Below are 24,366 nucleotides of genomic sequence, written 5' to 3' on the forward strand. Positions count from 1 at the left end.
CACTTACAAAATAAACCTAAGAGATAATTTTTCCCCATGGTTCTTTTTTCTTCTTTGAAGTATAAAAGTAGCCTTTGAATCTTACTGCTTGATCAGGGTTAAGAGATTTAAGTATAGAGGTCAGCATGCTTGCTAAATTAGTTTTTGTTTTAAACAGACACTTGGGCTGCCTAGGAAGCTTATGGCAATGGTGAACCAGACACATGCTTCATTCTCCAGCTTCTTAGCCACTTCACTTTACTGGATGCATTAAAAAAAAACCTTATGAGTCCACACTTTACAAGAGAGTGAGAATCAAATTCTTTATATTATCCCATGGTGTAGATTGTCTCCTTTAAAGGGACTGCTGCACCTCCTACATTAAAAGAGGTGATCATCAACAACATGTGCAGCCAAATGGCACCCCTTCCTTTCTCTTGGCAAGTGCTTTTCCAAGCGCACCCCCCGCCCTTCCCAATTTGGAGCACTGCTTCTTCAGATAAAACTTTATGCTTTCTGATGAACCCTACAGGAGTCGAGCTCAGTGTTAGCTTTATAGAGGAATGGCAAATTGAATCTTAACAAATTACCCCCTTTTATACTGTAGGAAGTGAAGCGTGCTGAACTGCACTATGGTGAGAAATGGTTCCATGGAAAAATGAAAGAGGGGAGAAATACTGCTGAGAAGCTGCTCCAGGAATATTGTGCTGAAATGGGTGGCAAGGATGGAACGTTCTTAGTGAGGGAGAGTGAAGCTTTCCCTAATGACTACACACTGTCATTCTGGTAACAGATAATTTCTTTCCTTTTGACTTCTTCCTAATGCTTTAGCCGTTTGCCTTTTTCCTGTTTTTTCTCCAGGAATAGCATTTTGAGATATACTTATAGGAGGACACTCACTCAAGCAAAGGAGAGGGGAAGGCTTTCATAATTATCCCTTCAAACATCTGAGGTTTTAAGGTGCAACGGGGGGGGGGGGGCATCTGAAGATGTGCTCCTGTCCCACCAGTTGATGGGCAGTAGGACTATGCCTCCAAGCCCCCCTCATTTTTCTCCTTCAAACCTAATGATGAATCCTGGTTTACACATCTGTTACATTTATGGAATGTTACATTTTCACATGAGCTAATTGATTTGCTGAACTCTACAGGCAAACAAACTGAGCAAATGGACTTCGTGCTTTGACTAACATTTCCTGTTTCCAGTGCCAATATCTGTGCACCATAATGTCAGTTTCTGGCACGCTATGATTTACATGCCATAAATTCTTAGTCTGAATATTTGATCAGTCCCTATTTTCCCTCAATCTTCCTTCCCACTCCTCTTGGTTCACAAGCTGAATAAATAGCAAGAAACTAGAGGCAAGTGTATGGATGTGTTGGCTTTAGAAAACTAACTGGTTCATTCTTGTCCATGTTTCACAGGAGATCAGGTAGAGTCCAGCACTGTCATATCCGTTCCTCAATTGATGGCGATACCGTAAAATATTTCCTGACAGACAACCTCACCTTTGATAGTGTCTGTGATCTAGTTCAGCATTACAGAGAAGCACACTTGCGGTGTGCTGAATTTGAACTACGTTTGACTGATGCTGTGCCTAACCCCAACCCTCATGAATCTAAGAAGTACGTATGGCCAAAACAAAATTGTAGGGGGGAGTGAAATGCTGTTTTTAATGCTGAAGCTTACTGCTTGTCACAGTTACTGTGGATTATGGGGAATTTGATTTAAAACAAAAGCAAAAAACTGGTTTAAGCAACAACGGTTTAGCAGTTTTGCATTGAATATGTGCTTTGACTTGAACAATCTGGAAAGGGAGACTATTAAGTCTGCTGGAAAGCCAAGAGCTTCCAGACAGCAGGCCAAGGCAGACTGAGGAGATTTTAGTTATGTGGGATGCTCTTGCTGAGTCCCTTCTCTTCTCTTTCTGCTTTTAAATGACACCCAAGTTTTTTTTTATAATTCTTATTGTTTCGCTATGAGCTGGAATGGTGGTTGGAAACTGCCATTCAAGGAGCACATCTAGACCATTTGTATGGCAGGATATCCTGCTCATTTTGTGTTTGCTTTTATTACATTGGTACAGCTCATTACAGTCTGTGTTCCAGTGTTAAACATTGATTTCCTCTTGCAAGTGTTGGTATGTGTTGGTTTATTCTGGAGTAACTAGGCCAGCCTGTCAGATATGTGGATACTCATGCCTGCCAAGAGCTTTCTTCCTCACAGAACCCAACTGAAATGCACTTTGAATTAGCACCTGCAATGTAGTAATCAATGGCAGTTGGGAGGAGAATTAAACTCACCCCGCCCAAGCCCCTCTGGGCTCTAAAGGTGCGCTTTAAATCCAAACCATTCCTGGTAATGGGCAGTTATAGGGAGCCCCTTTGAAGTTGTTTCCTGGCATCATAATGATGTCGAGTAAATTACGAGTGGGTGGCTCTGCCCACCTGTTGAAGTTGGCTCACGGACCTGTCGAATGGATGCAGTTCCCCATCCCTGCTCCATTCAGGTGCAAACCAAGGAGGAACTACCACAATATGTTGTCTTATATCTATTTTTACTTATAAAATTGGGGTACAAGATTGATAGCGATGGTAAGATCGTTCCCCCTGCCCCCAAAAGAAATACACTGCTGTTGTCCGTCAATAAAAACACACTGTGTGTTATTATTGCTCTATTAGTTGTTAGGATGACCTTCTGCTTCCTGCATCCACATGCATGTTCTTTTCCAGACTCCAAATTGTCTCATTTGGGCTTCTTATGCAGTGTGAAAGTGACAGAAACAAATGCTGTCAGCATTTAGCAGTAACTTGCTATTTATTTCTTTTATAACAGGGACAAAGTCTATACATCACTGAGCATCTGATGCCTGAAATCACAATTTTATCACTGATTTAATGGCTTTTATCCTAATGACCCAATTTTATCATTGAGTTAATGGGAATATGTCAAGCTCTGAAAGCACCTCTCTTCCTGTTTTTGCAGTTGGTACTACAGTAACCTGAGCAGAGGAGAAGCAGAGGATATGCTGATGCGAATTCCTAGAGACGGAGCCTTTTTGATAAGGAAGAGGGACGAACCCAATTCCTATGCCATGACTTTCAGGTGAGACTTCGTAATTATGACCTGCACTGACATGTATGATCTGCAGATTGGACCTCAAAGCTATTTGTTGCAAGGGCCCAGAGGGAAGTATGTAGTCCAGGTCTGACACAAGTTAAGGTGTGTAACAGTGAATGGGTATCGGAGGGGCCAGAAGCAACTAAGTGGACAAAGCAGGTAGATGGCTACATTCCGTAAAGCAGAGGCCCGAGGAAAGCAAAGAGATGCAAGACACAGGAAACTCTGGGGCAGAAACTCCATCAGATAAGAAACTTGGAGAGAGGAATCAAGCCTGAAGCAACAGAGATAAGGCCAGGTTACCTGGTCCAGCTGGACTAATGGGTGGCGGTTCTCCACTCTGTTCACTATCTGTGCTAGTACTACAGTGCAGGAAAGAGCTAAGAGCTGCTTACTCTGCATGGTGGCTGCCCCAGCGGCACAAATTAAGACCCTATGGCCATACTGGCAAAGTAGGGAGTTGGAAGATGTGTGGGGGTGGGTGGTGTAGGGGCTGACTAGGTGGGAATGGGGAAGGAGTGGATTAAATGCAAGAATTTTGGAGCTTGTAATGCTCACCTTATGTACAAGGCAAGTACTGCAAGCCCCTGAGATGTGCCTTTCTGAACCAGGAAATTCAAGGATCTCCCCCCGCCCCCCCCCCAATCTGTCTCTAGATAGCCAAATCACTCCTGCAAGAACTTACCTAAACAGGAGGAAAATGAAAATGCCACTTCAAAGCTTAAGGACTGATAATATGATATGGCTGTTGTTGTTTTGTCTTTTTCTAAAGCTTGCTCTCCACTGTTTAATCCCACAGAGCTGAGGGGAAAGTGAAGCACTGCCGAATCAAACGAGAAGGCCGCCTCTTTGTCATGGGAACATCTGCTTATTTTGAGAGTTTAGTGGAACTGGTGAACTACTATGAGAAGCACCCGTTGTATAGGAAAATGAAATTGCGCTATCCTGTGACGGAGGAGCTGCTGGAGCGCTACAGCACGGCAAGCATTTTACCTTTTTAACCAAAGTGCCAGGGCTTTGCATAGAATGCTGGGTGGCTTTCAGGGATTTATTGCGGTACGAGTATATTTCTTCCTCCACCCACAAGAGGTCATCCTAAAGGCAGCTTTAGCCTGCTGAACATTTTGGGATTTTCAGTATTATCCATGGTACCTCGGTCCCTTGCCCATCCCAGGCAGCATATAAAGCAGAACCAATTGGGCTTCAGGTACCTTCAGAATGTTCTCCAGACCAATATTGAATGCTCTGGGAAGATCATTGCTTTTTAGCTATGGATAATGGGAACCATGACCCGGAAGCTGTACGCCGGCTCCCTCGGCCAATAAAGCGAGATGAGCGCCGCAACCCCAGAGTCGGCTACGACTGGACCTAATGGTCAGGGGTCCCTTTACCTGTACTAATGGGATCCAAGGTGGTGAAGTAGGAATCCCTTAAAATTAATAAATAGAAAACCAGGGATTTCGCTTACCTGGGATTTGAAACCAGCTTCACATTCTGATTAAGAGATCATAACATTTTATGCTGGCGTATGCCCTAAATATTTTGTTGTATCTTTTAGTCCTGCCTACTCTAGTAACATGCAAGAAGGCCTAGTTGGCTAGTAGTTCTCTCTTTTGACCAGTGTGTCTGGCCAATTGCAAGTCAATGATTCCAAATGTCTACCTACAGGCTACAGTTTTTGTTTTGGAATGGAAGATGAATATATTAAATCAATCTGCCCTCCAGATTTTGGACTATAACTTCAGTTGCCTCAGCCAGCATTTTTGTCCTAAGTCCTTATCCCACACAGGGGAATCCATGTGTGAGAAAATTTATTCTTTTCTGTGCAGAAAGCAGAGGCACATAATTTAAATTCTTTTTACCAATGAGTTCAATGATAAAATAATAGTAATTTTCCCTCCCTAGGTCTTAAAAAAAATTGCTAATAAAAAAATAATAATATTTATATGCTGCCCATCTGACTGGGTTGCCCCAGCCACTCTGGGCAGCTCCCAACAAAATATTAAAAACACAATAAACATGTTGTAAATCACCATGAAAGCATCAATTTCTAGTTTTAATATGAAAAACCAGGCAGAAACCTTTGCCAAAATCCCACTGACACTTTTTTTGAAATCCCCGAAGCTATGATAGCGTGGGGAAATCACAAAACTCTGCTCAGTTGCTACAAGTATATTTGGACAGTGTAATTTCTTATGTTAGCACATTAACTAAAAAGCTTTGAGTTACTTTTTTCTAGCTGTGCAATTTACTTTCTTTCCTTTTTCAATCTTAGGAGAAAGATCCTAGCTCATTATATGAAGTGAAGGCATATGTGGAACCTGGTGAAATAACACCTTCTGTGGTATGTTAAAGTTTTGCTCAAACTTATTCTTGATCTGAAAGAAAAGAATAGCTGACAGATCCTTTATCTTAATTTCCTGTTTAGAGAATTGAAAGTACTGATTGTAGGTAAAGGTGTACTTGGAGGGTGGGAAAATGTGTGTGTGTGTATGTGTGTGTGTGTGTGTGTGAGAGAGAGAGAGAGAGAGAGAGAGAGACTGACTGACTGACTGACTGACTGACTAACTATAGTCTAACTTAGCCTTTGCCAAACCTATAGGCTACAGCTCCCATCAGCACCTGCCAGCAAAATGTCTGGAGGGCAAAGGCTGACCTAACCATTGTTTCTGGATTGTATTCCAGTGTTTGTGGTTGTTCCCCCAAATTCACTTTGACCTAAAGCTCATTTCCATTTGTTTCTCTTGAAGCCACAGAGAACTGTTAAAGCTTTGTACGACTACCAAGCGAAAAGAGACGATGAACTGACTTTTTGCCGAGGGGCTTTAATTCATAATGTCTCAAAAGAAGTTGGTGGCTGGTAAGAAGACAGCTTTTATATTTTTTGCTATGAGTTGGTGATGTTTTCTGTAGACCGAGCTGTGTCTCAACCATAGATTTCATTACGTGGCTTTGAGCATTTTTTTAAAAATGTGAACCTCTCTATAATACCTCATTTGGATATGGTGTCTCAAATTTGATTAGTACATGTTTCTCTCTCTCTCTCAGGTGGAAAGGCGATTATGGGTACAAAGTTCAGCACTACTTCCCGGCCAATTACGTTGAAGACATGTCCTCTGATAACACGGAAGATCTTGAGAATCAGGTAGGAAGATACTTGTTATCTATATTCTAGAGTTTATGCTATTCACAACATCCATTCAGTTATTCCAAAAAAGGTGGTAATGCATTCAGACCCTTCTGTGTGTAAGGTTGCCTTTCTGGATGCTGTCCCACATGCGTACAGAGATGCAACATTGTGGACAGACGGTGGGATTGTATACAGCACTGTGATGTGCACAGGAACAGAAAGTTGGGCTTAGTAGCTCTTTAACACTTCTCTGTATGAAGAATGTGTATTGTCAGCTTTGAGATTCTTGGCATGTGCCAATTTCTCCCTATTTCTAAAGTGGTGACAGTCATGTGGAATATTTATTTTCTTACGACTCACATGCCAGTAATAATAATTATAATACTAATCATTTTTTAATTTATATCCCACCCATCTAGCTGGGTTTTCCCAGCCTCTCTGGGCAGCTTACAACATATATAAAAACACACCAAAACATCAAACATTAAAAAACAAAATAATCCTATTCAAGCAACAAACCAACCAACCAATAAATCAATAGAAACCAATAACAACAATAATAAACAGTTTACAGTTATACCCAAATTAAAATAGCTGCCAACCCCAACTAAACATTTAACCAACACCAACTTGACCAAAACAAAACAGAGGAATCAAAAGTTGAACCATTTAAAACATTTTAGCCAGTTGTCCAGCCAGAGTTGTTCCAGCCAGGGGCATAGGAACAGTGCCTGATTTACATATAAGCTAAACAAGCTATAGCTTAGGGCACCACTCTTTTGGGGGCCCCCAAAAAAATTTAAAGAAAAAAACTGGATGTACATTTCCAAAATATAAGATAAAAACAAATAAGCTCTAAAGCATATCATATAAAGGGCCCCATTACCTTCAGTAGTTTAGGGCCTCATCAAACCTAAATCTGGCGCTGCTTAGGAAGGGGGGCAGACCGCCCCAGATGCCCTCACTTAGGGGGGTGACATTCGGCATTCTGCCCTCCTGCGACTCCCAAGCCTACCCCGAGCCATCAGGGTAAGGGGGGAGCTGCGCTGCTTTGCTGGCGGCATTCCCCCCTTCCCTCTTCGTTTTGACAGCTTGGGAGAGGCTTGGCAGTCACTGGCGGGCGGCACACCGAATGCCCGCCTGGGGCAGTTTGCTCCGACCCCATGTGCGGCTCATTCTGCCCCTGGCTGCAGGGCACACACACTGCTCTGGGCACCTGAGTGGCTATCCTGCGGATGGGAGGGCACCCTCTGCGCCACGCCCCCCTCAGGAGCACATCTGCCCTGGGCAGCGTGGGCATATGCTCTGCCGCTGGTTCCAGCAATGTCCCAGTGCCTCCCAGGAGCCTATGGTATCTGTTCAGGGTGAGCCTGGGCACTGCCCCCTAGGCCAGGTGGAAATGGACCTTGCAACCGGGAGCAGCCTTCCCTCCAGCACTCAGTATGGCTTCCAAGCACTTTAAATCTATAAAATCAATACATAATTAAAGCACACAGTAACAATTCCATTGGGGCATCAAAGCAGCCTCAATTAAACCATACAATAAAATGATCTATTATAAAACATGAGAATTAGAAACTCTTAAACACTTCACGCAGCACTTAAAACAATAAAATCAGAAATTCAGCTCTGCCTAAACAGGTGTGGTTGCATGCCTGAATAGGCGATAAATTTTATGCAGAAACTGGCCTGGAAAGATCTTAGGGAAACTCATGCTTTTGCTGTGGTAAATGAGGCTGGACTTAACTTTCACCTTCTGGTGCTGCCAGGTTAACTTGAGAGGAGCCCATGTTTCTTCCTTTACCCCAGCAGTGTTGGGAGGAGTAGTGTTGCTACAGCTCCTGACGTGGCAATGCAGATCTAAAGTTCATGTGCAATGCTTAGCCAAAAATCCTGACTTTAATAAAGAAGCATAAGCTGTGTGTGAGCTGTGTGTGAATGCACAGAGCCTTTTGAGAGGTATTTTGCTTCCTGTGATATATACTTTTATAAGTAACTTAAATAAATAAATATTGGTGTTCAGTGTTAGTTATGCCAGTGCCCAGAAGATAAGATTATCAAACTGGGTAAAGGATGCTTAGCTGTGCTGGTTAAGAGCGCAATGGAGTGTGAAAAATCTGCAATGGTCTCAGAAAGGAGAACTTGATATTCTGAAAAGCTTTCCAGCTCTGCCAATGAATTTCAAGGAAGGCAACTATTAGAATGTTAATAATTACTAGCTTTGGTAGTAGTAAATGGACTTCCTTGATCTTATTATCGCGAAGCAGTTTAATTTTTTATGGTTACTAATATTATTCAGTGACAGAAAGCCCATACACTTCAGGAATGAATATGAGTGTAGTTCCTATGTTCTGTCAGCTACAGAATAAGTAGAAAGTATAGATCGAAGGCAAACTTGAAAAACGAATTGGTCACATCACTGTAGCAGTTTAATTAAGCGGCAGAACTGCTTAATTAGTGATCCAGAAGCTCTGCTTAAGCAATAATTCTTCCTTCATGGTGAATGAATATCATTTTTTAAGCATTGGTCCTGGGAATTTAATGAATTCATTTTTTACATTCCAAGGACATTTGATAAAGGGGGCAAAACAACCAAATTCAAATATAATAAATCTTTTCATTTCAGATAATTGAGGACAATCCTTTAGGGTCATTATGCCGGGGTATTTTGGATCTCAATAAGTATAACGTTGGTATGTATCCTTCTGACTTCCTGACTCCTTGCATGTAAAGTAGCTTGTGTATGTGTGTGTGAGAGAGGGAACAGTTTGTCAAGTCTACATATTTTTTATTCCCATATATATATAATCTTTATTGCGGTCCAACGACCCATAACATGGATTCAGACTAAAATACAGATTCATACAGACAACCCCATAGGGAAGGGAGACTGAAGCAATATTTGTTTAGTCATGGGTATGTTGATTTTTGATTCGTATAACTACTGAAACAAACTTTGCCATGGCCACTGAGATATTATTGGACTTATTTTTTAGAGAGATATACATATCCTTTAAAATAACATTGATTGCTCAGTTTTAGTCTGTCTGTATTATCACCCCCGGGGACGCGGGTGGCGCTGTGGGTTAGACCACGGAGCCTAGGACTTGCTGATCAGAAGGTCGGTGGTTTGAGTCCCCGTGGCGGGGTGAGCTCCCATTGCTCGGTCCCTGCTCCTGCCAACCTAGCAGTTCGAAAGCACATCAAAATGCAAGTAGATAAATAGTAGATAAATAGGTACCGCTCTGGTGGGAAGGTAAACGGTGTTTCCGTGTGCTGCTCTGGTTCGCCATGCTTAGTCATGCTGGCCAATTGACCCGGAAGCTGTACGACAGCTCCCTTGGCCAATAAAGCGAGATGAGCGCCGCAAACCCAGAGTCTGCCACGACTGGACCTAATGGTCAGGGGTCCCTTTACCTTTACCTATTATCACCCCCAATATATCTGAACTGTATTTTAATTTTTGAATGACAAGTCTTCTTCTAAAGGGCAATACTGCAATTTCTTATCCAAGTATAATTTTGGAGGGGGGATGCGGATTTGGAGGTGAGAGGGAACAGATGTACTCCTCTTTTAAAAGGATGGATTTAATGCATGCTCAGAAAAGAATGGGGAGGGCACAACCTCAAATAAAAATGCACTCAAAAGGTTCACAAAATGGTAGAGTGTTTCTGTAAGGCAGAAGAAGCTGGTATTGTTGCCTTTTTGCCACTTAAAAATATTCTTGTACAACTGAGGTTGTACACTGAAGAAGTGTATGGTCCCCAAAGGATTAAAATAAAATTTGAAAAGGTATGAAAACAACTACTGGTGTCTTGTGGCAATTGAAAATCTAACAGATTATGGTGATCATCATCTGAGGCCCTTTTTCATGTGCCACTTCCATGAGAGGTCCGGAGGGTGACAACATGAGAACGGATCTTTTCTGCGGTAGCTCCTCACTTGTAGAATGCTCTCCTAGGGCATCAGGCAAAACATGCCTCTTCTCCCAGGCCTTTGGCTAATGAAACAATCTGTGTTCTTTTAAATTGTGAGATAGGGAGGGTATCATTTTCGTTTGTTACTATGTTGTGTATTTCTGTGTTTTTATACTGTAAAACCCTGTGATCCTCGGGTGAAGAGTGGTATAGAAATCTAAAAGATGATAATAAGCCATGATAAATAAACTACAAATAGATAATGCCAAATTTATTATGGCATCTGGTGTAGTGAACTCTGGTCCATTAAAGCTTACGTTATAAATGAAATTGTCAGTCGTTAAGGTGCCCCAATACTTGAGCTGCTCTCATGTGAATCAAAGGATACTATAGAGTAGTTGAAGAATGCTGAGGCTTTTAATATTACTGTTTTGTAATAAATGTATGTTTTCACTGATTAATGGGATCCTACCAGGATCTCATGCAAACCTCTCAAGTGCTATTTGATGTCTTAAGGTGTGTTTTTTATGTACATATGATTTATTGTTTTGGATTCCCAATAGTAAAAATGACACAGGGAAAACATGGAAAGTCTTTTGTCTTTATCCTGGAACCCAAGAATCTTGAAGATGCTCCTGTTGAATTTGCAACAGAAAAGGTGGAAGAGCTATTTGTATGGTATCAAAGCGTCAGGGAAATCACAACGAAAACTACGGAAGAGGTACTACAGAAGCCCTAATTTCCAGCACTTAGTTTTTAATGAGAGTGATTTTGATTTGAGCAAAGACTGAAGGGCCAGTCACATGGTCCACACCCAACTTCTGATTCCCTTGCAAGCAAAGGGGCTTTGAGAGAAGCCTAGATCATCGCCATTTTTAAAATTCTATATCATGCCATATTTCCAATATCATGAAAGCATAATACGCACCTTTGTGTTTTGCTTTATGTGCCAATATCATGCAAGTTTTAACTTGAAAAGAATACCTCAAAGTGTGACTATGCAATCAAAGCAAGATTTTTTTGGGTGGTGTAAGTTCAGGTTTTTTTTGGCCCTGCACTGCCAAAATGTTTTTTTCTTTAAAAAACCAAAAAAACCCCACACAGAACCTGAAAGCCAGAATTCATACTTGGAAAGTAGGGAAGTCTTTGTGCAGGGCTTCACTAGCAGAGCCAGTTAGTTGAATCCGTGCCTTTGTTTCATCATCACTGCAATTTGGGCACAGAGAGTGAGCAGGGATAAAGGGGGTGTGCAGAGACAAATTTAAAGTTGAAAATTAGATTTCACAATTTTCTGTTTCTTTGACACCAGCTGAGTGATCTCAGTGCAGATGACTTCCCCTGGACTAATGTTTTAACTGTGTTAAATCCTCAGGAAAATTTCAGGGTGTTCTGGGAGAAGAAGCAGTTAATTGCCATGGAATTGTCTGATTTGGTGGTATATTGCATACCGACGAGCAAAACAAAGGACAACCTAGGTAATGTATTTTTAAGTATGAATTTGAACTCTTCATCTGCTAGACATGATCAAAGAGTATGGTATACTAGGATGTGTCTAGAGAATAGCAACAAATATTCAAAGGAGGTTTAGATGCCTGAGGAGTGAGAGAGAAAGAGCGAGTTTGTTTGGTTTAGTGTGGAGAATGGAACACTGGGAGAAAACTTAACCAGTCTCCAAAAACATGTGACGTATGAGATTCAGTTATTCATTGCTTGCTTGGTTGGGGCAGGATTAAAAATAATGGTTAAAAATTGCAACCGAAGATTTAGACATTTCTAACTGCAATAGTGGCTGAGCATGAAAGCTGGGTGCCTAATGTTGTTAATGAAGCTTTATCTCCAGAGGCCTCTTAAGAGCAGGTTCAGACTTTGAGGCAATGTAATTCTCTGGATGACCTTCTTGAGATTAGTGGCAACTATCAGAGGGGTTAGGCTGGGCCACCCAGTGTCATGGAGAGTGGCTTGCATTGATAGCCCTCCATGCTTGTGTAGGATACCATAAATGGGTATGCTTGAAGACATCATTAGAGTGGGTTCTGAGGCTGCCCTTTGCACCCAGTGATCCCACTTTCTGAGCAGGTTGTATGACCTGTTGGCAGTCCTTTCAAATTGTAGTAACCTGCTTCTCTTATTTCATAGAACTCAGTGGGAGCCACTGAAAATTAAGCTAGCCCTCTTCAATGTAACCATTCGTTACCTTCCATTACTTGGTTGCCCTGCAGTGCATTGCAAGAGTGGCGAAACTCAGGGAAATGGCTTACATATAGACTGCCAACATAAAATGCCACATAATTAAAACTTCATAAAATTATAAAATCATAAGTGTAGCTAATTTCTTTATTTTTTAAGTTTGTACATATATCTCAGAAGTTTATACACTGCTTAATTGACAAAAAAACCCCTCTAAATGTGTTAGAAAACATTCATTAGATTTATGTATAAAACTGAATGTTAAAAACAAGGAGACATGAAATTTATCAAGCTATAAATGAAGCCTGCATTTTAAAAATACATGATTAAAATTAAGTTTCAGTGTGGGCTTAAGCAAATTTGCCTGCTTTCCTGCCACTTTACTGCATCCTGTTCTCTGGCTTACTTAGACCAGAGTCAAAGCTGCACAAGGTGTAAAGGGCTGAATGCAGATTATAGTGTGTCCTGGAACCATTGTTTGGACTTGATGTAGCACCAGTGCCAAAAAATTGGCTATCACTTGGAGAAGCATATTTAGTCAAGGGACAATGAAACTTGCCATCAATATTACAAAGCCTCAGTGAAGGCATATATTAATGAGTGGCTTCTTCTCACCTCTCTTTTGTAGAAAATCCTGATTACAAAGAAATCCGTTCCTTTGTGGAGACCAAGGCCGAAGGCATTGTCAAGCAGAAGCCTGCTGATCTACTAAAATATAATCAGAAGGGACTGACACGAATATACCCAAAAGGGCAGAGAGTAGATTCCTCAAATTACGATCCTTTTCGTTTCTGGTTTTGTGGATCACAGATGGTGGCTCTTAATTTCCAGACACCAGGTAAAAATCTCACAATGGAAGATTTTACCCATTTCTCAACCCTCCCACCACTTTATAAGTAAGCACCTCTTTCCATGGTATCCTGCTTAATTGCTTTATTCATACATCCTGAATTGCTGAATTCATGCATTTGGGGAAAGTGTGATACCACTTGTCTTTTATTATTTGATGCTTTTCTAATCCCTTTAGATTTATTAACGTCGGAAGTCTGGCTAACACATCTTTTAATTCTTTCTCTAGATAAATACATGCAAATGAATCATGCCTTGTTTTCCCTTAATGGACGGACTGGCTATGTACTGCAGCCAGAAAGTATGAGGAGTGAGGCGTATGACCCGGTGCCAAATGAATCCAAGAAGAAATTACAGATGATTTTGACAGTGAGGGTAAATGATGATGATTGTTTTTTAAGTAAATTGATCATTAATTAAGCAATTCACCCTAAGGTCACAGGGTGGACTACAACACGAAAACCGTATTTAAAACAACCTACAGTACCAAAAATAATGTGGATCCCAAAAATATACATCTCAAGTGTCCATAGCCATGGTAAAGAGGTGGGTCTTCAGCACTGACTGGAAGCTGTTTAATGAAGGTTTCCATGAGGGAGTTCCATAGCCTAGGGGCTGCCATAGAGCTTGCCCTCTCCCAGGCCACCACTCCCCTTGTCTATTAAGGTGAAGGAAAGCCAAGAAGGCACCTGAGAGGGTTTGTAGGGAAGGAGGCAGTCTTTCAGATTAACTGATTGAAGTCCAGATGTTCCTCATCTGTAAAAGTATGTTTACTTTGTTTTCAGTAGCACTTCTGCAGACTCAGCAGTCTGTAACTTCCAGGAGAGATGCCTTGTGGAAAGGAGCTCTTCCATGGAAGGGGACAGGGTCTTTGTGTTGTATCTACCAGTAGCCTGTTTGGTGGCGCACCCCACCCATAGGGCACATGTTCCTTCCCAGTCTCAAACAGTGTTTGCTTGTGAGTTCATTGCCCTTGCTCTCCTGAAGACAGAAACAGTCTTGTCCTGCTGTTGCATATGTATTTGGCAATATGTTTTTGGTCTTCCTGGGCTTGAGAAGGTTGAGTCAGATTACCTAGATACCTTTCTATTTAGATAAGAGATTTCTGCCATGAATTTGCTAAAACAGAGTTTAGAAGAAAATGTCTTAGAAGAAAGACAAGCTAAACGAATTCTGTCACTACATAATATAATATAGGTCATTCTCATTGTTCTGACGATTAAGTCCTAACATGAAGTATATTGGTGGCATAATTTTGAAGGTCTGTTTGGCAGGATCCACTATCAAAGTAATAAGATGTTCATAGCAAAAACTGAGCTCTTAAGTCACATTGGTTTCAGTGGGTGGGCCTGGATCACTTGTTGAAATCAGTTGTGACTTAATGTGGTTTTTTGGGGTGGGGTGGGGGAGATACCTACATAATTTAGTTGTTTGGTTTTGGACTAGGACATGGGTTCAAATTCCCATTCAGCATGTAGCTCACTGGGTCTGGCATTGTGTCGCAGCCTAATCTGCTTCAAAGGGTTGATGTGAGGATAAAATGTGGAGGGGAAGAAGTGTGCAGGCCATGTTGAGATCTCTGGAGGAGAGGTGGGATGTATTAAAAAATCAGCAACTAAGTTAAACTGTCTGAAACAGGTAATCGGAGCTCGCCATCTTCCCAAGCCTGGCAGAAGTATTGCCTGCCCATTTGTGGAGGTAGAAATTTGTGGGGCTGAATATGATAACAGTAAATTCAAGACCACTGTTGTGAGTAAGTACTTCTTAACTCTCTATGGAAATACGGGTTCTGTGGCAATATAAAAGAAAGAAGTTGCGCCGTGTGTTGGAATTAGGGCATGAAGAGTCATGTTCAAATCTCCATTCATCTTCAGAACTTACTGTGTAACCTTGGGGCAATCACTATGTGTCTCAGCCAAATAACTATCATAGAGTTCCTTGGCTGGAATAACAGTATCATAAATAAGTAATAAATAGACAGTATCATAAACAAATTAAAACAAGTGGAGCAATTGATTATGTTACATAGCATTGCAACCTGGTATGGCATAGTTGAAGGGGTGGCCAACTCCAGCCACCCAGGAGGAACATCATGGCAAGGGGAAGCCCAACTTGGCTCCAGTGAAGGTACAGCTGCTTGAATGTTTCCTCTCCTCTCCCCTTCCCCTTTCCTTTTATAGCATCTCTACTAGGTTGTGAGCAGGGACTGTTTTATGTTTTATAGCACTTAAGAAGCAGCTGCTTTACAAGTGTTTAATAATAGGAATTGCATCATTTTAAAACTCCACTAGTTACATACAAAGGATAGAAAAAGTGACTCCTTGGAATGTCTTCCGTACGCCTTCAGCATTTCCTTGAAAATCTGGGACATGGTCTATCCCAAAGTTAAGCACTTCTGTTGGAGGGAATTGACAGTGTACCTGACGCTCTTCTCGACATTAATGGAACTTTGGCAGGATGGTGCACAAGTTACTTTTGGAATTGCCCATTGAAATTATTGAACCCAGCTTAGTCATATCTATTAACTTCATTGGGTCCTTTGTATGTAACTAGTGGAGTTTTAAAATGATGCAATAAATAATAAATAAATAAAACAAATAAATCAAAAGAAGCCTTTGTCTTGCTCTAGGCTTCTGATTTTTCCTGAAGATAGCCCAGAGAAAGAGGATGGAGAATATTCTGACATCAGCATCACTGAAAATCATACTGCTACCTGATTATTTCATAATTGCTTTTTCTTGGCCTTTATTAGTAAAAGCAGTTGCCACTCAGTGTCTGCAACCAGAGACCCCTGAGTTAGCTCAGCCACAACATCTTGCAGCTCCTGTGATTTGAGTCCACATTAGCCTCCAAAGAGTTTAGCTTTCTTCTTTTTCTGAGGTGTTCAAGCTTGAATGGGCTGACCCACTTCAGAATAAAAACAACAACTAACTTCTCCAAATGTTCTACACTTGCCTCAAACCATAGAGGAGCGGAATGTCACATTTGCTTGCTTTATATCATGAAATGTTTGTTTTATTACAGATGACAATGGCCTTAACCCAGTCTGGGCATCTCAAGAGCAAGTGAAGTTTGAAATCTATGACCCCAACCTAGCATTTCTGCGCTTCGTTGTCTATGAGGAAGACATGTTCAGTGATCCCAACTTCTTAGCACATGGCACTTTTCCCATCAAAGGAATCAAATCAGGTAAATATCAAGTATAACACTGACAGGTTGAACAAAGGTTTTGATAATTTGCACATTTCTTTGGCTTACAGATCCTAGGCGACATGTTTGCTGAACACCAAAAGGGGAGCTAGGAAAGTCTCCCTCAACTGATACTGATCGACCATAAGTGACTGCTGAATTAAGCTGGGGGGGGGGGGGGTCTTTGAGTCTCAACTCTGTGCATACCATACATATATAAACACTTTATTAGATCTTACTGTATGTGGTAAGCTAAGGGTTGTTTTTTTTGCCATAACCATGCTGATCATCCAGGCCCTGGAACCAAGTAAAATCTTAGCTGTTCTGGCTTGCAAGCTTTTGTCTCACCCTTGTCAAGATTTTCCTGACATGCCAACTGCTCAGCGTTTCATCATGCATAAACCCCCACCTGGAGTTAATTATCCAGTGCTTAAATGATAAATTCTGCAACTACATCTTTCATTTCCTTAGGCTTTCTGTAATTCTTTGCTTATTCATGGTAGTCTGCTGCTCTAGATATACAGAAATAACTGCTTAATAATGCCTAACCCCTGGAACAATATTTTTATATTGCCTTTTTCTGAATTTATATTTATTTTATTTTAAATCATTTATGGACAAGGCTCTTTACAAAATAAAACATGCAAACAGCTATTCAAAGTACGGTAGAGCAGGTATTAAGAATTCTTGAGTTTTTTCTCTATGCTATTTTTCTCTCTATGAGAGATTTTGAATGCTCTTTTGTAGAACATGGTGAATCAGCAATAAATCAGTGGCCATAGAAAATCTGCAAGTTTTTTCAGTGCAAAAGAAATAAGCTCTGTATGTAGTATTTAAGCCGTTTTGAGATGGGGAGGCAAGAAATGTGAATTTAATGGCTGAAATTTCTTCTTCTTGGGGAAGCTCCTCCTCAGCATTATCAGTCCTGCTACAGTGGGCTTATTCCTATGTCAGTAATAAACTTCAGCTATGATGGAGTTCATTCTTTCAGTCTTCATCACACTCTGAATCTGGAATGAATCCTGAAATAAATCCCTGCTAAAGATTGTCTGGCTAGCTTAGATTCTACTTTGCTTTTTGAACTGTTGCAGAAATTGAGATCCCTTGTGGCAGCTTGTGGTTTTTTCCAGCTCTGGTTCATGTGACTGTCTTGCGATTCTCCATGATGCCCTGTCTTTCCTGCTCTGCCTGCTGCTTCCTAGTAAATCTCCAAACTCTGTTCTACTTTCAAGAATAGAACAGGTGAGCTATAGGCTGTTCCATCATGTGTACGAGTTTGAGGCAGCCTTGAAGTTATAAGTTAACCTTTCTAATCCTACCCCTTTAGGCTTTCGGTCTGTCCCTCTCAAAAATGGATACAGTGAGGATATAGAGCTGGCTTCCCTCTTGGTTTATTGTGAGATGCAGCAGATCCTGGTAAGTGCAGAAGCTGTTTGACTTCCACCATCCACTAGGATGGAGACCTGCCATGCACCCAAATGTCCCCTCACCAACTTTGCAGCTCTATTTGCAAAATTGGTGGTGGGATATGAACCCCATTCGTGTCGGCGGGAGCTATTTCTCTTAAACTAACTACTGCATGGGATGTATGTTTATCAGGATTAAAACTGGGGAAGGAAGGATGCGCCACCCAACATGCTGCAATCCTAATGACACCCCCCCACACACACACCTAAAAGTACATATAAAAAATTGCAGTGTTGCTTGAACATCAGCACACGTATACAAACCGTGTGTTGCAAGGTTTACCAAGCTGTATGTGAAAGTGCTATATAAATACCATTCTTGGGTTAGTACCTAATAACCTCCAGCAGAGTTCTGTTTCCAGTATGGGTTTTTGCTGTAGTCTTTTCTGCAACATAGCCCTTGAAAGCCACTTTTGAGTGTTGGCAGGTCATTGAATGAGATGTTAAGCAGTGATTGCTGCTGGAAGGGAGAATAGGTGGAAATTGCAAGTCTGCAATGCGGCAGAATTGCAGGACGCCCTGCGCCTCCCCTGCCAACGCTGGAGAACTGGGTGTTGGGGAGTTGTCCCCAGGCTGAATGTGAGCTTCCAACTTGAAATCCAGCTCTGTGCCAGCCTGCTGGATTGATCAATGGGAGACTGGCTTGGGGGGCAGGACACATACTCTGGGGACGGGCCTGACAGAGCAATCAGGCTTCCCTCAAGTCTACTCCTGGGGGATTTGAAGTTGCCCATTCTAGCCCCAGCACCCAGATCTCCTTTGTCAACCCATTTTGTTGCAACCCAACCTCCTTTGTTGCATTTGACATCCTGATTTGGCCTTGCTATGGCAACTGTGATCGCCATATTTGGAGCCGGGTAGGAATTTGCCTATCAGGTGAATTGGCTATGGCCTGGGGTTTTGCCTACCTCATAGCAATCATCACAACTGGCGGTTTAGGCATTGGGCAACCTTAGTCTGTTGTATCTTCAGCCTTTCCCTCCAGAAATAGGGTATCCCATTAAAAGGATTCGTGAAGGAGTTGCTTCTGTTCATATGCCCAGGCGGGCCTGGGCCTCAGCACTCCTCAAGGTGGCAATCCCCTTATTTGATGTAAGTCATTGGAATTCTGGCAGGTGGGCCAGAAATACAGTCGTACCTTGCAAGTGCCTTTGGCTTACACCCCTTTGACGCCAACCCATTTGTATTAGTAACTTTGTTGTGAGTTTTCCATTCTACTATTCTGCAGTCAGGTGTAACATGGCCCCTGATATAGACCCAGTCCAGTTCCTTTAATGGGAGAACATTGAACAATTCCTTATTAAAACCAGTGGGACAGTAAATAAGTGCTTAACTTTGATTTGATCATGGTGTGTGCATTGCAAGAAGGGCTTTCTTTTTCCTTTGAAGGAAGGTGAAGAAGATCTCTATTCATCATTTCGGCAACTACGACAACGCCAAGCAGAGCTGAACAATCAGTTATATGACACCCGACGGAACTTAAAGAATCCCAGCCGAGATGATTTATTGCAAGAGTTCAATAAGAACGAGGGTCAGCTGCAAGTGTATCAAGAGACATGCAACAGGAGGTACTTTGATGGTGACACTGCTCCCAATAAATCCCCAAAGATTCTGGATAATATAGCATAAATAAAGTACAAAGAAGAGTCCAATAAATTACCTTTGTTTCACCTTGATTTGCTAGGAACTATTTTCTCAGCCAAAATAGGCCTGGTTTCTTGAATTAGCAAACTCAACAAACAGGGCTGTCTTCCAGCTGGAAGGAAGCAGTTTTACAAAGCTAGAGAACAAGGCAGCTCCACGGTTCTAGCATGCATGGAGGTGGCACATAGGGAATTAAGACTATCAAATGTTCAATAAATGTGAAGATTTAATTTACAGCCTCCTGTTTAATAATATTTATACACCAGTTGAATGTTAAAAAAGCAGTTTACAATGATGACTCTTAGTATTTTCTTTCCTTAAAATTATGTATTTCCTCAGATATCAACTGCTATAGAAATGCAATGCGGGGGACTTGGATAGATGCATGTCCTGCCACAAGGCTGACTTTTTTCCTTTGTCCTCTTTCAGACTGAGGGAGAAGAGAGTCAGCAACAGCAAATTCTACTCCTAGAGGAACTGGGTTTCCTTTGGTGCGTTATTTATAAAGTCACCCGGTAAGAGGCATTGATTTATTCTGGAAGCGCAGCTTAGAATGGAGGCTCAACAGTCAGAAAAATATGTTTTTGGCAGGGAACGAGGAAAAAATTACATTGTATATACTAGAACAATCTGTACAAAGCAACAACGCTGAAGGGTGGAGTAGCTTGTATAGTAAACTTTAGCCAGTAACAATGTGTGATGTTTGTAAAGCAAGCTTATCAGTTGAGAACTCCAAGCTCACGTGTACCACAATGATTTTGTGCCACTTGTATGACCTTTGTTTTTATGATGGCCATAATTCCAAGAGCTGTGTGTGCTTAAGCCTTTCCAAATCCCACCGCAACACACCTTTATCCTTTTTGCTAAGGCCTCTCTCTTGCTTCTTTTGGTAGGTGGAACTACTCTCCCAAAGTTGCCTGGCAGAAGTCTGCCACTGCCCTCAGTTGTCATCAGCTGCAGTAAATTGCCTTTGAAGGCACAGGTGAAATTGCAAGGGAGAAAAAAGTACCAGATATTATGGACTGTGCAGAGTTATTTCTACACAATGGCTTGATGAATGCCAGATTTCAAGGGGGGGGGGGACTTTGTGTGTTTTTTGAAATATTAACTTGTAAAATCTTATCGGATTTGTTTTGGGTAGAAATTTTATTTTTAAATGTATGTATACAGCAGTGGTATGTGTGTGTGTGTATAAAGGCTGATTGGCACTAAAATTTACATGGGTTTGTACTATTTTGAGAGATTAAAAGGTGCCTAACAGTTAAAACTTTGTTTTAGTTATTACAAAAGCAGCTCCTTTTGCATTGGCAAATGCCTATACATTATAAAAATATGTTATGTGTGAGACACGTTTCTGGTAGGCTCAAGCAAAGATGAGTGGGAAAGAAAGTATCCTGTATAACTTAAATCTGCAGGGAGATCCTTCAGTCCATAGCTCAGTATTCAAGTTATTCTGCAATGTAATGCATAACCAATGGACTTGATGCTTACCTTTCCTTAGGCTTGAAGTGCAGGAAGAGTAGATGGGCAGTGGTGGTGGTGGTGGGGGGGTTTGTAACCCATAGATGCTTTGATTAACATTTGCTTTACCTAATGGAATTTATGCTCATTAGTTACAAACTACTCACCTCATAGGCATGCCTTATTTGCAGCCTGTTACTGAAAGTTAAAAAGTGCACTAATTCTTCCTTTGCAACTGTGGCTAGAATCATAGAACTGTAGAGTTGCCAGAGAATCCAAGGGTCATCTACCCTCTGCAGTCCAGGAGCACAGGTAAAGAATCCCAACAGACAGCCATCTATCTCTGCTTAAAAACCTCCAATAAAGGATTGTCACCTTCCACCGTAGTCCTAATGATTTAGTTAATGTCAGAACAACACTTGGGGGGGGGCACAGCATTAAAGAAGCAATAGTGGATAAAAATGAACCACTGAGAAAATAAAATACTTTACCAGAAAAGTACTAAGTATTGTGGTTAAAGTGCTGGATGAGTGTCCTTTGTCTCCCTGCAGGGCGATAGAAAAAGGCACTCTATTCAAACCACGGCTTGAGAGGTGCCTAATGCCTGCCGATTGACAGATGGGTAAGGCCACTCACATGTCAAAGTGATCACTTGGTTTTGGTTCTCCAGTAAAAGTGGTTCCCTGCCCCCTAGTGGCACTCCGCATCTGCATTTGGGCATCAACAATACAGACAATTGTGTACAAGTGTGTTCTGTAGCGATGTTTTGGAAGGCTGGCGAGTCAAAGTGCATACAAAAGAATGGTACTCGTCCCAGGATAGATGACATTGGCTAAAGTGAATGCAATATTTTATTTGAAAAAAATACAGACCTCCTGTACAGTAAATACAACTTAATGGGTGCGATAAAAAAACCCTTTAGACTTCCTGGTTATAAAAAGCTTTCCTCTCCCCCCTCCCATCAACCCTCAATCTGTGACCAGTATGCCACCCAAAGGGTGCACTGACATTCTTGGACAAGTACAATCTACCCATTTACAGCATAGTAGCCTGCAACTATTTGAAACAGCAGAACTACACACGAATTTTGATCTAATTTATTTAAATAAACTATTAAAACATCTAGCTATGCATTTATAACAGACTGCTCCAGCTAAAAATGGCCTGCATGCAGCAGACGACAATCATTAGTCTACACTGGTTGCTTTCTTACTGCCATGTTTCTAACAAATAAATAGAAAAAATAAATAAGGGGGAAAGACAGGGTCATTTTCAATCAAGAGACCTATAAGTCTCTTGCATATTGAAGCAATCTACATACATAATTTTCATAATTTAAAATGTTTCTCAAAATGTATTTTTTTTATTCAACACAAATTTGGAGCTGAGTTTACAAAAATTGTGTATATTTAAAAAAAGGATGGCTAATTTATTGTTAGACAACTTCCATCGTCTTGGGCCAAGCTGGCTAGGGCTGAAGGTAGTCCAAAAACATTTGGAAGGCCACAGCTTAGCCACCAATGATTTAGACAGTGCTGGTTAGGATACTTCCCCCCCTGTTACTTACAAGTTACAGAGGATCAGCAGCAGCAGAAACTAGCTGCCCTGCAAAGTGCCCCCCTCTATACCCTACGGTAAAGTATTTGTTTAAAATATTCCTACCTGATAACAGAGCTCAGTTCTAATATATTACATTCAGTTACTAAAAATTCTGCACTTTTATTTCCTTAAAAAAAGAAGGTTCAGTATCAGAACTGTACAAACGTCTGCCAGAATATGAAAGCAGAAGCAGAGCTACATCAGAGTCATGATTAAATGTGTCCCTAAGCAGAATGGTACAATACAATCACACCCCAACAGATATGTATGTTGGAACTGGAATAATGCAGTGGAACATGCATTATAGACATACAGTGATTTGTGTATGCTTTTTGGGGAAGAGAATAGTTCAGATAGAGCCAGAGAAAAAGAAAAGCCCCATTTTCCATCAAGAACCGGAATGTCCTTTTATCATAAAGGGTAAATGGTGTCAGGTGCTGTTCTGTTTGAATCAAGAGTAGATGGTGATGACTTCTCGGCCACCACCTCTGACAAGTAACACTCGCTCCAAGCCTTCGGTCAAGACCTCAAGAAATTCCATATCTGGGTCAGCTGAAGTCAAGGCAAGAAACCTCTATAGATTGACACGAAAAGCCTTTATAGAGTTCTATACCAAGTAAATAGCCTTCATGCACACTTAAAACAATCTAAAATCTCTTTGGAACAAATGTAACTCAAGGGGCACAATTCAAATAGAGATGAACCCTCACAGAGGGTTGAATTAACTCTTTCACTAAGGCCAATGGGACTTCAAAGAGTTTAATTCTAGCTGAATGATGCATTACTACTATAATTTGCAAATGTTAGAGAAAAATCTCTACCTGGAAACTCAGGTCCCTGTATGCCCCTCCCTTTGGGTAGAAACAGAACTGTATTTTAGTATCATTATGGCCTTTACTTTCCCACTTTCAATTTAAGAATACACAAAGTGATACGGATTGTTTTTATATCATGATGCGCACAGCAACATAGAACCTAAAACTAACAGATGAGCACCACGCACAGCAAAAAAATAATAATTGTAGAGTTGGAAGGGACCTCAAGGTTCATCTATTCCAACTCAGCTGTGTCTTTGTTTTATTCCTGCATTGCAAACTAACAAGCTCCAAAGGCGCTTGGGATCAGCACCAGTTGAATGAAGTGTCAAAAGGAAGATAAGCTTACCTGGGGCCCAGGCCATAAACAAATAGCAGCCTGTAATCTTATTCTTGGCCAAGCAGTCTCTCTCCTGGATGCTCAGACAGCCTCTGGCTACAAGTGCCTTTTTTCAGCTCTGGCTGGTTCACCAGCTACGACTCCTTTTGAACAGAAATGATTTGTCTACTGTACATAACATTGATTGGATTATTGCAATGTCCTCTACATGGGGCTGCCCTTGGAGATGACTTGAAAATTTGGCCCCAAATGCAGTGGCCAAATTACTGGCTGTGGTTCCATTTAGATCACATATAACCAGTGTTCTAAATCAGCTGCACTGGTTGCCAGTTTTTTCTGGACTCAATTCAAAGTGCTCATTTTTGTGTTTAAAGTCCAAATCAACTGAGGGCCCAAATATCTGAAAGACCCCCTACTTCCCTACAGACCTTCCTGGGTGCTAAGATCAATGGATGGGCCCTCTTTCTCTGCCCTTAGAAGCTTGGGGTGGCCGCCCAGGAGGCAGCATTCTCAGCAGCAGCTCCTAAATTGTAGAACTCCTCATAGAGCTGCATCTGGCAACTTCATTATACAGTTTTCGGCAAATGCTTAAGAAGTACCTCTTTATCCCAGCCATTGACACCAGAGATGTACAGTGGTACCTCGGGTTAAGTATTTAATTCATTCCGGA

The 24,366-nt window shown here is 41.4% G+C and overlaps 2 protein-coding genes across 7 annotated transcripts in view; one reads left to right on the plus strand and one right to left on the minus strand.

The window, feature by feature from the left end:
• Positions 1-20,748, plus strand: part of PLCG2 (phospholipase C gamma 2) — a 62,702-nt gene extending 41,954 nt beyond the window's left edge. For 2 of the 4 annotated variants that reach the window (XR_014514280.1, XR_014514281.1), the window contains exons 17-35: positions 587-765; positions 1,404-1,604; positions 2,965-3,084; positions 3,899-4,079; positions 5,375-5,443; positions 5,850-5,959; positions 6,148-6,244; positions 8,856-8,922; positions 10,710-10,867; positions 11,519-11,621; positions 12,962-13,171; positions 13,412-13,557; positions 14,821-14,935; positions 16,207-16,371; positions 17,502-17,613; positions 17,699-17,787; positions 19,227-19,405; positions 19,911-19,996; positions 20,375-20,748. Coding sequence is in view for 2 of the 4 variants with exons in the window: in XM_083452611.1 (XP_083308737.1) it covers positions 587-765; positions 1,404-1,604; positions 2,965-3,084; positions 3,899-4,079; positions 5,375-5,443; positions 5,850-5,959; positions 6,148-6,244; positions 8,856-8,922; positions 10,710-10,867; positions 11,519-11,621; positions 12,962-13,171; positions 13,412-13,557; positions 14,821-14,935; positions 16,207-16,371; positions 17,699-17,787; positions 19,227-19,405; positions 19,911-19,953 (2,232 nt within the window). In the remaining 2 variants the exon portion in view is untranslated. The remainder of the gene's footprint in view (positions 1-586; positions 766-1,403; positions 1,605-2,964; positions 3,085-3,898; positions 4,080-5,374; positions 5,444-5,849; positions 5,960-6,147; positions 6,245-8,855; positions 8,923-10,709; positions 10,868-11,518; positions 11,622-12,961; positions 13,172-13,411; positions 13,558-14,820; positions 14,936-16,206; positions 16,372-17,501; positions 17,614-17,698; positions 17,788-19,226; positions 19,406-19,910; positions 19,997-20,374) is intronic. The other 2 variants (XM_083452611.1, XM_083452610.1) reach the window with 1 other exon arrangement.
• A 1,027-nt stretch (positions 20,749-21,775) lies between these two features.
• SLC12A4 (solute carrier family 12 member 4) overlaps positions 21,776-24,366 on the minus strand; it is a 66,361-nt gene continuing 63,770 nt past the window's right edge. For all 3 annotated transcript variants that reach the window (XM_083452614.1, XM_083452613.1, XM_083452615.1), the window contains one exon: positions 21,776-23,084. In XM_083452614.1, the coding sequence (XP_083308740.1) occupies positions 22,993-23,084 (92 nt within the window). In that variant the 3' untranslated portion in view covers positions 21,776-22,992. The remainder of the gene's footprint in view (positions 23,085-24,366) is intronic.

This window comes from Podarcis tiliguerta (assembly GCF_965153285.1).
Source record: "Podarcis tiliguerta genome assembly, chromosome: 8".
Lineage (NCBI taxonomy): Eukaryota > Metazoa > Chordata > Lepidosauria > Squamata > Lacertidae > Podarcis > Podarcis tiliguerta.